This window comes from Fringilla coelebs, assembly GCF_963513975.1.
Source record: "Fringilla coelebs genome assembly, chromosome: 30".
NCBI classification, from domain to species: Eukaryota; Metazoa; Chordata; class Aves; order Passeriformes; family Fringillidae; genus Fringilla; species Fringilla coelebs.
This window is the reverse complement of record NC_140056.1, coordinates 459,316-472,410: the sequence shown is the minus strand read 5'-3', so window position 1 is coordinate 472,410 and position 13,095 is coordinate 459,316. Positions and strand designations below refer to the sequence as shown.

At 61.6% G+C, this 13,095-nt stretch overlaps 1 protein-coding gene across 7 annotated transcripts in view; it reads left to right on the top strand.

Moving 5' to 3' along the window:
* The window catches only part of HDAC7 (histone deacetylase 7), a 61,253-nt gene that overhangs the window by 31,893 nt on the left and 16,265 nt on the right, over nucleotides 1–13,095 (top strand). For 6 of the 7 annotated variants that reach the window (XM_084223422.1, XM_084223423.1, XM_084223425.1 and 3 more), the window contains exon 2: nucleotides 12,333–12,514. In XM_084223422.1, the coding sequence (XP_084079548.1) occupies nucleotides 12,333–12,514 (182 nt within the window). Of the gene's footprint in view, nucleotides 1–8,471; nucleotides 8,593–12,332; nucleotides 12,515–13,095 lie in introns of those variants that run through there. The other variant, XM_084223427.1, reaches the window with a different exon arrangement.

The window sequence follows — 13,095 nt, the reverse complement described above, 5'->3', positions numbered from 1 at the left end:
CTGGATGATCCTTGTGGGTCCCTTCCCACTCAGAATATTCTATGATTGTGTGATTCTATGAAAACATTTGTTCCTGAAATTGGAGTCATTCCTGGGATTGCAACACCCAGGCTGTGTTTCCAATTAATCTGCTGAAGTCGTCATGTATTTCCAAGTGCATTGGCTCAGCAGAGAGAAATCTGGCACTGGCTGGGGGCTGCAGTGCCAGCTGGGATGTGCACGGAATGAGATGAGGGAATGGCCCCCGGGGCTGGCCCAGGGCACCTGGCTGGGATCACCGAGGGGCTCTGCTGGAGGGGGTGAGGGCAGAGCAGGCTCCCCCGGGAACGGGGCTGCCTGGAATTGCTGCGGAGGCACTGCCGGGGTTTTCCTGACCGCTTCCCTTCTGTTCCTGGGTCTGTTTTGTGGTGGGGAGGAGGGGAGGAGGTGCAGCGAGCTCTGCCCTGAGCATTCCCTGCCCCCCATCCTGGGGGGCCTCGGTGGGACGGGGGGAGATGTTTGGGGGGGTGGAGTGCCCTCTGCACCCCAGCTCCTCCCAGCGCTGCCGCGGCTGCTCCTGCAGGTTTGCTCGGGGAGGGGAGCGGTCCCTGGGGTGCTGCAGGGCAGTTTTGGGGTCAGTGCTGGGGTTTGGGGTCCGGGGTCCTTCTGCTGCACCCCCACGTCGGAGCCGTCCCCAGGGCGCTGCTGCAGGCACAGACACCCCCGGCCGCGGGTCCCCCCTCCCTTGCAGCAGCTGGATGTGACCCTGCCGCATTCCTCTCCTCTCCCCGGGGATTTGCTGAGGAACAAGGCTGGAGCTGGAGCCGGGTCCCAGCTGGGTGGGAGCGGCCCCAGCGCTCAGCGCAAACACGGAAAGGCCGGGATTGCGTAGAAATCTTCCTTTTCCAAAAAATGAGGTTCAGGCTGAGGCCCCCCTCCCTCCAGAGCCTGCAGGGAAAGGGATGGGAGCAGGGAAAGGGAGCAGGGAAAGGGATGGGAGCAGGGAAAGGGATGGGAACAGGGAAAGGAGCAGGGAAAGGGATGGGAGCAGGGAAAGGGATGGGAGCAGGGAAAGGGTCGGTTCTAGGAAAGGGGGAAGAGAGCAGGGGAGGGGTCGGGGAGGCTCAGAGCGTCTCCTGCTCTGGGGCCAGGGTTGGCTCTTCCCTTTCTGGGGAACCCTGCGAGCTGCTCGGAGCTGGGGGAAGCAGGGCAGGGATGGGGTTTTCCTGCTGCAGCGCCTCCCGGGGGGCTGGGAAGCGCTGCCGGGGACGGGGGTGACGGGACCACTCCCAAAGTGGATCGGGGCCGTTCCCGTCTGCGAGGGCAGCGCTGGGGCAGCGCGTTCCTCGCTGGGAGTGCCGTGCACCCTCCCCGAGCCTGAAATCCCGAACAAAACCCCAGGGAAGCCGGGAGAGGAAGGGGAAGGCAAGTTTTCCATGGGTGTTTAACGCTGCAGTGAGTCAACATCACAAATTTCGGGATTCTGTTCAAACTTCCCAAGTTCCCCATCCCGAAATAGAGCTCTCCCCTGTGCCTGGGTTCCAAGAGGTCCCTGCTGTGCCGTTTTTCAGCAGGGAGGATGTGATCTTTCTATATTTGCTTGCAGGACAATAATACTGATGGTTTCTATTTTTAACCCATCAGCAGGGCAGAAATGCACTTGGGAATGTTCGGGGAGCAGAGCAGCCCCGGCCCAGCAGCCCAGAGAGGGCCTGGCCACACTTTGGGCCAGTAAAGAGGGGCCAGGCTGTGCTGGGATGGTCCCCCTGCCCCGGGGGGCTCTGGGGGTGGTGGCAGGAGCAGGGACGAGTGGCATTATCCATCCTCTCATTTCCCTCCCTCTGGAAGTGTGGCTCTGGCCACAGCTCTGTGCTGCTCATCCAGGTATTGCTACTCCTGAAATCCCAGCCCTAAAACCACCTCAGACCTTGGAAATATGTCTGGTTTTGGGGTGTTTTTAAAGAAAAACAGCTTCTGTCACCACCTTGATATTGTGGAAGGGCTGCAAGTGATAACTTGCTCTCCCAGAGCCCTCAGAAATGGGAGGTGAATACCAAAACCAGCACCAACTTGAGCGGCAACCCCAAATTTGGGGGCTGATTGGTGGCTTGGAGCGCTTCTGCTCCTGCCACCCTGCCCTGCTCGGCTGCCGTCAGCAGCGTCCTCGGCAGGCCAGGCTTGCGTGGGTCCTTGCAGGGTTTTCCAGCTGCTGACGCGAGCGGGAGCAGCTGAACTCGCGCACCTCCCATCTGGAGGAGAAAATCGGGATTTGGGGCGGAACCCGCTCCCCGGGGGCTTCCTTTCACCCTCAGCGCTGGCTCTGGAGAAAGCATCTTCTGCCGCCTGGGTGTCCTGGGCTTTTCCCTGCAGTGGAAAGCCCTGCCAGGCTCTTGGGGTGGGTTTTGTGCTGCCTTGAAGGGGCCGAGGCCGAGCAGTGACCGCGGCGTGTCCGCGGCACCCGGCGGATTTCGTGCTGGAATCCCAAATCCCCGCCTGGTGCGGGGTGCTGGGTGAAGGTGGATGGGGCAGTTTGGGTTTGGGGCCGCTCCTTTGGGGGTTCTGGCTCTGCCATGGGGGGCTGCAGCTGCCCGGGCCGGTCCTGGCCGGACAATGGGCCGGACAATGGGCGGAAGCCGGGCCCGCGGCTCCCGCGGCCGCTCCCGCTGCTCCCGGGCTATTTCCATCGCATTGTCCCCGGCGCAGGAAGGATGTCTCCAGCCTGCTTCCTCTCTGCCTCAAAGGGATGTGGGGCGGGCAGGGAGAGCCGGGGATTTGTTGTGCAAGAGGCGCAGTCCTGCTCCTGGAAGCTCCTCCGACTGAGGAGAGGTGGGAGGAGGGAGGGGAAGGTCTCATCTCGCTCTGTGGTGGGGAAATACGGCCACCGAGGGGGTTCTGGCTTTTGGGGATGTTTTCAGCGTGGGCAGGGCTCGGATGGTGACAGGGGAATGCTGCAAAGCCCCTCCTGGGTTTTTGCACAGCTCCCGCTGTTGTGGTGGGCAGAGTTGAGGCTCCTCACTGCGGCGGAGGAGGCCGAGCTCCAACGTGCCAGGAAGTGAAAGTAGAATTAATTAAGACGGGAAATGATCTTAATTTGTTCTGGCTAAATCCCTTTAGCAGCAGTAAACCCCAAATATCTGAAGCAAAGCTCTCGGTCGGGGCATGGCCGCAGCTCAGGGGTGGCTGTGACTGATCCCTGGGGTTTGTCTGGGGGGCAGAGCCTCCACTGGGGCTGTTGGTGCTTCCTGGCAGGAGCCAGGCTGGGAAATGCCCATCTCTGTCTGACCTGGCTCACCCTGGGACAGCCACAGGAGTCCAAACCCAGCTCTCACAGTGCTGGCATGCGGTCTGCCCTGGGACAGCTCCAGCTGATGTTTCCGTGGGGGAGCAGAAAGCTTGAAGGGTCCCTTTTGGCTTTCTCCCTTGTCCCAGAGGGGATGGGCATGAAGGGGCTGTCTCACCCTCCTCGAGCAGCATTGGGGTCCCCGGGACTCCCTCCCTACCCCACCCCGGAGCTTTGTGGCAAAGCCCAGGGTCCGGGCCAGCCCCTGTGAGCTGCCAGGAGCACCAGGAGCTCGCGGATTTCGCTGCTGACAGGAGGAGTCCAGCCCTGCCAGGCGATGGAGCAACGCCTTGGCGCCGTTGAGGGAAAATCTCCGATGGGCTGCGGCCTCGTGGGGGCCCCTGGGGCTTGGGGTGACCTTCTGGGGTTTGGGGTGACCTTCTGGGGCTGCGGGTGATGTTCTGCAGGGTTCGAAGCTCCCCAGGTGTGTCCAGGGTGTGTCCTGGCCCTGCTGGGGTCCCCAGGGCAGGAGGGATGGTGTGGAAGGAGGGGATTGGGCACTTCTGCCATGGTTTGGGGCTGTGGAGGGGCAGCAGTTCCATAACCAGCTTCCAGGTGATGCTGGAGGAGCTGCTGCAATGAAATCCCACTTCAGGCTGGCGTGGAAGCTTTTCCTCGTGGTTTTGAAATCCCAGCGAGGGTGGGGAGGAACTTCCTTAGAGTTTATCCTATTCCATGTTCCTGTTTGCAAAGGGGAGAGGGTCTGGTGCTCCCCTCCAGGCCAGGGGGCTGGAATGGGCAGCCCTGGGAGCAGGAGGAGGGCTGGAATTGGGGCTGGACGCTGATTCACCCCCAGAGACCTCGGCGCTTCCACCTGCTGCCGCTGCCCGCCGCCAGCACCTGCCGAGCCCACGCAAAACCTCCCTGTTTATTTTGTCTAAAAGCAAAATATCCCCCAGAGGGGCGGGGGGGGGGAGGGATGCCCGCTGTGCCTTAATTGCTGTTAATGAGCCTGATGAGGCCGGCTGCCAGCGAGGGCTTTGCCAAGGCTCGATCTGCCCGTGAGAACCGCACGGGTGTGGCGGCGGCCGCGCCCGGGACCGCCCGGCACCGGGGCCCGGGAGCTCCCGGGGCCGCTCTGCCCGCGGGGACCCCGAGGAGCCGCAGGGACACGATGCCATCCGTGGGTGAGTGTGCCAGGCGGGCAGGGGGGCTGCAGCAGGTGGGTTGGTGCGAGGGGCACCTGGAGCATCTCCTCCCGTGGGCTGGGGCCGGACGTGTGCCTGGCTGTTGGGCGCCAAGGGGGCTTTAAGGGCCTGGATGTGTTTGGGGTTCTGCTAGGCTGGCACCAGCTCTGGTTCCGAGGCGTTCTGAGGGCTCAGTCTCCCCCATGAGCACTGATTCCTCGCTGTCCAGGTCATTGCTGCTGCGCCGGGCTCACCGGGAGTTCCTCTGCTGGTTCTTTTTGCTTTTCCCCCATTTCTGGACAGTTCTGCAGCAGCAGCAGCTCCTCTTGCTGGGTTAAAGCCCCAGGGCAGTGTTGCTCCATGCATGTGGAGCACTCACACACCCACCTGCACCCTCAGTCCTGCTGGCCTCCTCCAAGGCTTCTCTCTGGGACTCCAGGTGCTCCTGGCGTTTCCTCCCACCAGAAATCCCGCCTGCTGCCTTGCCTGTAGCCTCTCCATCCTGGATGGAACTCCCAGCATCTCCCCACAGCTGCCTGCAATTCCCAGCACCAAGCCAGGTTTGTCACAGGGTGGCTGTCCCTGCTGTCCCTGCTGTCCCTGCTGTTCCTGCTGTCCCCTGTCCCTGCTGTCCCTGCTGTCCCCTGTCCCTGCTGTCCCCTGTCCCTGCTGTCCCTGCTGTCCCCAGGGCGTGGCTCCTCAGATCCAGGCAGGTTTCATCCTCCTCTGCAAGGAGGATTGGACACCTGCACCTTTCCCAGCCTCGCTGATGCCAGCCCTGAGCTTTCCCAGCTCCTTCCCCAGCACCCGGGGAGGGGAGGCAGCGCCCGCCGGGCCCGTGGGGAAGGGCACCCCCAGTGTGTTTGTGCAGGAAACTGAAAACGCTGTGGCTTCCTCCCTGTGACAGAAATAACTCACGCTGGGCCCCAGGTCTGCCCTGGGGAGCTCCTCGGTGGCTCCTCAGACGCCCGAGGGTCAGCACGGGGCAGGTTTGGGGTGAGCCCCGGCTGGGCCCTGCCTGGTGGAGGCTGAGCAGGCCAAGGATTGCCCAGGGAATTGAGTTTGTGCCTCTTTCCCTTTGTGCCCGTGGAGCTGCGGCTGCCCGTGCTTCTCCCAACTCCTCCCGCTTCTCTTGAGCCTCGGTTTTTTTTCTTAAATTTCCTTTTCTGCCCTCCAACCCAGCCCTGGCCCTCGTCCAGCGTTTGCCAACGGGATTTCCTTCCTGCGGCTCGCAGGGAGGCTCTAATTAACGGGCAGGTCGCCTTGAGTAGCCGGGAGTGGGGATTGAGTGATTCCCACTCTTTTTTTTGTCTCAGCGCTTCCAGATCAAGCACGAAGCCGCTTCGGGCCGCGCTGAGCCTTCCCCGGGGGGTTGTGACTCAAGCTGGGCTCTTGCAGCAGCAATTAAAAGGATCAATCGGTGCTGTGCCGGCAGCCCCGGGCTCCAGCCGGTGCCCGAGCAGCTCCCGGTGGATGTCCCGCGGAGGGCGAGGGCAGCGGGGCGGGAGGAGCCGCCGAGCCCTCCTTGCAAACCGGTCGGGGAGCGTTCTCCTGCGCTTGGGTAACCGAGGAGAGAGAGCTTCTGCAATCCTTTGATCTCTCCTCCGCTTCCCTTGGCATCCTCCCGTGCTGATGTCACCGGAGCGGCCCCGCGGCGCTGCCCCGCTCCCGGGAGCGCGGGGCTGCGTCCCGGGCATCGTCCTGCCGGGAGAGCCCGGAGTTCATCCTGCCGGGAGCTCATCCTGCCGGGAGAGCCCGGAGTTCATCCTGCCGGGAGAACAGGGAGCTCATCCTGCCGGGAGAGCCCGGAGCTCATCCCGCCGGGAGCGGGGCCCGAGCCGTCCCCAGCGCGGGCAGGAGGTGATGCCGAGCTCTGGGCAGCGCTGGTGCCCCTTGCCGGGAGCCTGGAGGTGGAGATGGGGCTGCTGGGGGGCAGTGGGTGCTCCAGCTCGGCCGGAGCCGGGGGTTTGCCAGCCTGGAGGTGTTGCCCGTGTCCCAGTCCATCCCTGCCTGCGCTCCAGGCGGTGCTGGAGCTTTTTTCCCCCGCGAACCCCTCAAGGGGAGGAGCTGGGCTCCCCGCGGGGTGTTTGCTGCAGGGAAAGGCCCCGCGGAGCATCAGGAGGGGCAGATTTGCCTCCCCACCGGGCCAGGGCCACGTTTGGGGCTCCCCAGAGCCGGGAGGAGCCGGCACATCCCGGCCGGGCTGGGCGAGGGATCCGGCGGGGCGGAGTGCGCTCCGGGGGATGTTTCTCTTCTGGGAAGGGAGGATTTTCCCCAAATCTGGGGAGTTTCTGTGATTTGAGGCCGCCTTGGCTCCCTCCAGCAGAGCCCTGTGGCCGCGGCGTTCCCGGTGCTCCTCAGGAAGCCGCGGTCGCCGCGAGGTTTCCTGGGGACACCTCTCCCTCCTCCGCTCTCTGGGATGGGCTGGGTGACCCGTGCGGGTGGGAGGGGGCAGGAAATGACTGCCAGAGGTTTCCAGCTGTGCCAGGGCTGCGGTGGGGATGGAGCCGCTTGCCGTCCCTGCTCTGCCCTGGCCCGGCTGCGGCTGCAGGAGATGAGTGAGCCCTTTGATCCCCCTGGTCCCCGGGGCTGCCCACGCTCAAACCGCATTTGTGGGACCCCTGAGGCAGCTCCATCCTGCCTGTGCCCAGAATTTCCTGTGGTTTGGTACCTGGATGTCCCTGAGGTCTCAGATTTAGGCCCAAAAGCTTTTGCTGGGGGGTTTTGCCTCAGCACATTTAGGGTTGGGTGCTCTGAAGGCTTTCAAAGCTCATCCCTGCGGGAGGGGCAGCATCCAGGGAGCTCCTGCAGATCCCTCCAGCTCCCCTGGGAGCAGGAAGGAACAGGAGAGAAGTTGTTTGGTGTTCATGTCCACTGTCAGGGTTTGGGGTAACTCTGGATGTGGGGTTACCTTGGGATCCTCTGGACCACCCTTGCCCTGGAGGCAAAACCCTTCCAGGGCTGATGGATTTGAGAGCATGTGGAAAACCTGCCTTGGAACACAGACCTGGCTGCAGGAGTGTCTGATTTAGCCCTGCAGAGCTCCCTGTGCCTGTCCCAGGAATCCTGCCCTGGATGCTGCGGGAGCAGCGCGGTCCCCTGGGATGGGATGGGAACAGCAGAACCGGGATCTGAGCTGGAGCAGGGAGCACATCCAGGCCCAAAGGTGTTTCCTCCCTGTCCCTGGACTCTGGGCTGGCCCTGAGGTTTTTGGGACCTGGAGCCATGAATTTCAAAAGGAAATGTGCACATTTGTGGGGAGAAGATTCCAGGGAGGGCTACTAAATGTCGTACTCAAAGGTCACGAGCTGCAAATAACCAGGGAGAGCAATCAGAGGAAGCATCTCGCCCTGATCTGCCTCCCCAGGCCCGATGTGCAGCTCGTTTCTGGGCTCCAGCAGGGAAAATTCCCATTTTTGTGCTTGGGATGCCTGAATAACTGTTCTGCTCACAGGTGCACGGCGTGGTTGGGTGTGTGGCTGAATCCTGGTTCGTGCCTTTGGTTGTGGGAAGGGTTTTGTGCTGCTCTGATGACTTTGCCCAAACTTTAATCATCCTCTGTCTCGATTTTTTTTTTTAATTTTTTTTTCTGGAAACTTTCTGCAGAAGGAAGTTTGCAAGAATCAGAGCAGAAAAATTTGGGTTTACCCTGGTGGAAAAACTCTCAGGGGGCTTTTCTTGGAGCAGCATCAGCCTCGTCTCATTGTGGAGCAGGAATTTGCTGTCTGGTGGGGAGGGGAGGGATCCACCCACATCTGGCTGAGGCGTAAAGCCCCTGAAACTCCCACTCCATGAGCTCCAGAAAGAGTTATCAGAACTTGGCACCCGGCTGCTCCAAACATTACATCTTCCCTGAGCATCATCTGCTCTCTTATGGCTCCTGCGGGACGTGGCCGGAGCTCTCTCCGTGCGGGGACAGCTGAGGGGGTGCAGGGCTTTCCCTGGAGCTCCCACCCCTGGAGCTGCTTTCCCTGGAGCTCCCACCCCTGGAGCTGCTTTCCCTGGAGCTGCTTTCCCTGGAGCTCCCACCCCTGGAGCTCCCATCCCCAGATCTCTGTGCTAAGGAGAGGAAGGAGGAAAATGCCCCAAACGCTGGGATTTTGTGGGATCCTGCGAGGAAACCCCTCGGGGACACACGAGGTGGAGGTAGGGGACAAAGGGACGTGTGGGCACCTCTGGGGGTGTGGCACTGCCCCCCAGAAGTGGGGCTGGGTGGGTTTGGTGATTTTTCTCGCGTTGTTCTGGGGAGCAGGGCTTGGTCCCCAGTTAAAGCCAGCGCCCCAGGGTCCAGCAGGGTTAAACGAGGCACCCCACCTCTGGGATTTCCTATTTCTCGAGTTCTCCCTTTGTGATCTTCGTGTTCTTTCAACACGGTCCTTTTGGTGTGGTTTCTTATTTAAGTGTTTTTAATTCGAGCTCCCTCCCTCCAGCTCATTCCTGCTCCTCGTGCAGGGCTCTGGAGAAGACCTTTTCCCTTTTATTAGAGAGGAATGTTTTTAATCACCCGCATTCTTCAACCCGCCTGAACTCTGAACCTTTCACAGCAGATCAGCATAAGATGGGAAAGGCTTTCATAAAAGAAGATGGTTTCTTGAAAAAACCCAGCCTGGATTTCACTGCTGCTCCCGCTCAGAGCGAGCTGTGGGCAGGCGGGGAGGAGGGCAGGGAGAGACTGGGATGAGGGCAGGGATAAACAGGGATACCGGTGAGAATAAACAGGGATGCAGGCTGGGATGAGGGCAGGGATGGACTGGGATGTGGGCAGGGATGGACTGGGATGCAGGCAGGGATGGACTGGGATGCAGGCAGGAACAGACAGGGGTGCAGGCAGGGATGGACTGGGATGAGGGCAGGGATAAACAGGGATACCAGTGAGAATAAACAGGGATGCAGGCTGGGATGAGGGCAGGGATGGACTGGGATGTGGGCAGGGATAAACAGGGATACCAGTGAGAATAAACAGAGATGCAGGCAGGAATGGACAGGGATCCATGCAGGGATGGGCTGGGATGAGGGCAGGGATGGGCTGGGATGAGGGCAGGGATGGACTGGGATGAGGGCAGGGATGGACTGGGATGAGGGCAGGGATGGACTGGGATGAGGGCAGGGATGGACTGGGATGCAGGCAGGGATGGACTGGGATGAGGGCAGGGATGGACTGGGATGCAGGCAGGGATGGACTGGGATGCAGGCAGGGATGGACTGGGATGAGGGCAGGGATGGACTGGGATGCAGGCAGGGATGGACTGGGATGAGGGCAGGGATGGACTGGGATGCAGGCAGGGATGCACAGAACAGCAGAGCTGGGCTGCCACTGCTTTGCTCCTCAGTAACCTCCCTGCCCTGCTTTGTTTGCCTCTTGCTTTATTTCCCTCTTATGTAAGCCCAGCTCTGTTGACGGCTGATTTGCCTCTTTAAAAACAATCAGGAAATGCCAAAGCAAAGATTTCTGTGCGGGATTTTTTTCTCTTTTCCGGGATGGCTGGCTGGGAGCAGCGTGGTGGCGTCCCGAGTGACACCAGCCCTGCACTGCCACCCCCAGCCTGGGAGTGCCACCAAATTCACCCTGTCCCAGGGCTCCTCAGAGTCTCGAGGTGCTGCAGGGCAGAGTGGGGCTGCCCTGCCTGCCCTGGCTGTCCGGCCCTCCCTCCGTGCCTGTCCCAGCTCGTGGCCGAGCCCGTGGCCCCTCGGCTGCGTTCCCTGCTCCGCTCTGTGCCGGCAGCCTGGAAAATGCTGGTCAGGCGTGCTGGGAACGGGCTGGAGCACAGAGCCCTCATTCATGGCCGGGCACTGCGGGGAGGCTCCGTGTCACAGCCCCCCCTCCCCACGGAGGATCCACAGACTGGCCCAGGGAGGGTTTGTGTGGTGGGCTCCGGGCCCCGCGGCTCTCCTGCTCCCAAACTGGGCATCCTGGTCCCAAACTGGGCATCCTGGTCCCAAACTGGGCATCCCGGTCCCAAACTGGGCATCCTAATCCCAAACTGGGCATCCTGGTCCCAAACTGGGCATCCCAGTCCCAAATTGTGCATCCCTGTCCCAAATTGTGCATCCCAGTCCCAGCCATGTGTCCAGGTGGCCTCTGAGGGTGCCCTGGGCCCTGGCGGGAGCCAGGCTGGGCTGGGGACAGGGACAAAGCCCCGGAGCTGTGATGGGGCTTCACTTTTGGCTGTTTTGGGGCGGGGGGAAGGGGAGGAGCCGCGGGCCGGGTGGGAGGGGTTGTTTACTGTAACTCCTGGCCCGGGGCCCGGCAGCAAACCCCAAATGAGTTCAAGCTGCACAGCAAGGTCACAAACAGCTCCCGGGGCACGGGGGGCTTTGTCGGGGGTCCGGAGCTGAGGGCTGGGGAGCATCCCTGAGGAAGTGCCACGTGCAGGGGTCTCACACCCACATGGGGACAGTGGCTCCTGCCCAGAGCCCGGCTTTCCCTGCCAGTACCACCAGCCCTGGCAGCCAGCACGGGACGTTTTGTGTTTCCAAGCTCTGGAAAACTGCCCTGAGTCTGGTGGCCTCATCCTGGCCAGGAGCATCAGGGCTGGGATGGCAGTGTCACCTCGGGGCACGCCAGGCCAGGCCAGGCCCTGCTCCCAGGGCGCCTTTTCTCATCCCAGCCTCTCTGAAAATCCACTCTCAGGGTGCCTTTTCTCATCCCAGCCTCTCTGAAAATCCACTCCCAGGGTGCCTTTTCTCATCCCTCCCAGCCTCTCCGAAAATCCACTCCCAGGGTGCCTTTTCTCACCCCTCCCAGCCTCTCCGAATATCCACTCCCAGGGTGCCTTTTCTCATCCCTCCCAGCCTCTCCGAAAATCCACTCCAGGGTGCCTTTTCTCATCCCAGCCTCTCTGAAAATCCCCCCAGACGTCCCCGGTGCGGGGTGTGCAGAGCTGGGGCCGCAGCAGGAGCAGGGTCCACGCGGCCTCTTCTTCCCTGGCTCCAGAGCCTCTTGGCCCTGGGGATGCTCCACAGCTTTTTCCTGGCTGCAGGCGAGCGCTGAGGAGTTTATTTTGTTATTCTGGCTGCTGCCCGGCCTCCCTCTCCCCCAGCAGCCCCCATCCCTCCCCGCCCGCCTCGCCGTTTGTTTTTGTAGGGACTGAAACAAATGATGCAGAGAGAAATTCCCAGAGCTCCTCCAGAGCTTCCCTCCAGCTCTGCTCCCTCCTGGGGGTGTCTGGAGCAGCCCCTCCTTCACCTGGGGTGCCCTGAGCCCTTCCCACCCCTTCCTGCATGCCCCCAAGCCCTTCCCACCCCATTTTTACCCCCCAATCCCTTCCCACCCCTTTTCAGGTGTGTAACTGGCACTGGTTTGGGGTGTAACGGATGATTTCAGGTGTGTAAGTGTCGCTGGCTTGAGGTGTAGCTGGCACTGTTTTGGGGGTGTAATGGGCAATTTCAGGTGTGTAACTGGCACTGGTTTGAGGTGTAACGGATGATTTCAGGTGTGTAACTGGCACTATTTTAGGGGTGTAATGGGCAATTTCAGGTGTGTAACTGGCACTGGTTTGAGGTGTAACAGATGATTTCAGGTGTGTAACTGGCACTGGTTTGGGGTGTAATGGGCAATTTCAGGAGTGTAACTGGCACTGTGTTTTGGGTGTGTAACAGATTATTTCAGGTGTGTAACTGGCACTGTTTAGGGGTGTAATGGCCAATTTCAGGTGTGTAACTGGCACTGTGTTGGTGTCCCCACGGGTCACTGTTTTGCTTTCACCCCTCAGGGAGGTTGTGCAGGGAACATCACTCCAGAGCCCTTCTCCACCACGATGCCCGGGGGAGGCACCTGCAGCCCCTGGAGCCTCTGCAGGAGTGGGATTTCCAGGAACCCCCTTCCCCAGCAGCCGGGGGAGGGCAGGGCAGGTGACTGAGCCGTGTCCCTCTGTGTGTCCCCACAGCTGCCGTGAGCCCCCCGCGGGTGCCCCAGGCCGTCCCCATGGACCTGCGCATCGGGCAGCGCCTGCTCAAGCCCCAGGACACGGCGCTGCTGGCCCTGAAGCAGCAGCAGCTGCAGCACCAGCTCTTCCTGGCCAGCCTGCACCAGCAGCAAGTGGAGCAGCTCGCCCACCAGCACGTCAGGGTGCGGCACGGGGCAGGGGGGGCACACACCCCAACCTTGGCAGGGTTTGGGGCGGGATTGGGCACTTTGGAGGGTGGATTTTGTCCCCAGAGCGCACAGCAGTCCCACAATCAGGGCTGGATTTGAGTTCCCCTCTCTGGGCAGGGATTCAGAGGAAAAGGCTGGAAATCCCAGCACCAAAATAACATTCCCAGGTGAATTCCAGCTTTTCCCTGAGCTGGAACATCTGGAGGGGTTTCCAGCCAGCCCAGGGACCTCTGTGACGCAAGGAGGCTGCTTGGGGAGGCAGGTGGAGGGGTTGTGTCTCAATTCCAGGCCCAATTCCAGGGCTGGAGCTCCAGAGCGGCTGCAGAGGATCCCTGGGGCCGGGACTGCCCCTCCCGGCTGCTGCCCTGCCCCGGGGGTGCGGCCGGGGCGGCGGCACTCGGCTTTCCTGGGAGGTGTCACCAGCTCCCCGAGCTCCCCGAGCTCCCCGAGCCACCCGCGGCTCCTGCACCGTGCAGGAATTCACTGCCAGGGTCCATTGGCACAAGAATCCAGCGGGATTTGGCAGGGATGGCTCCTCCAGTCCCGGGATGGCA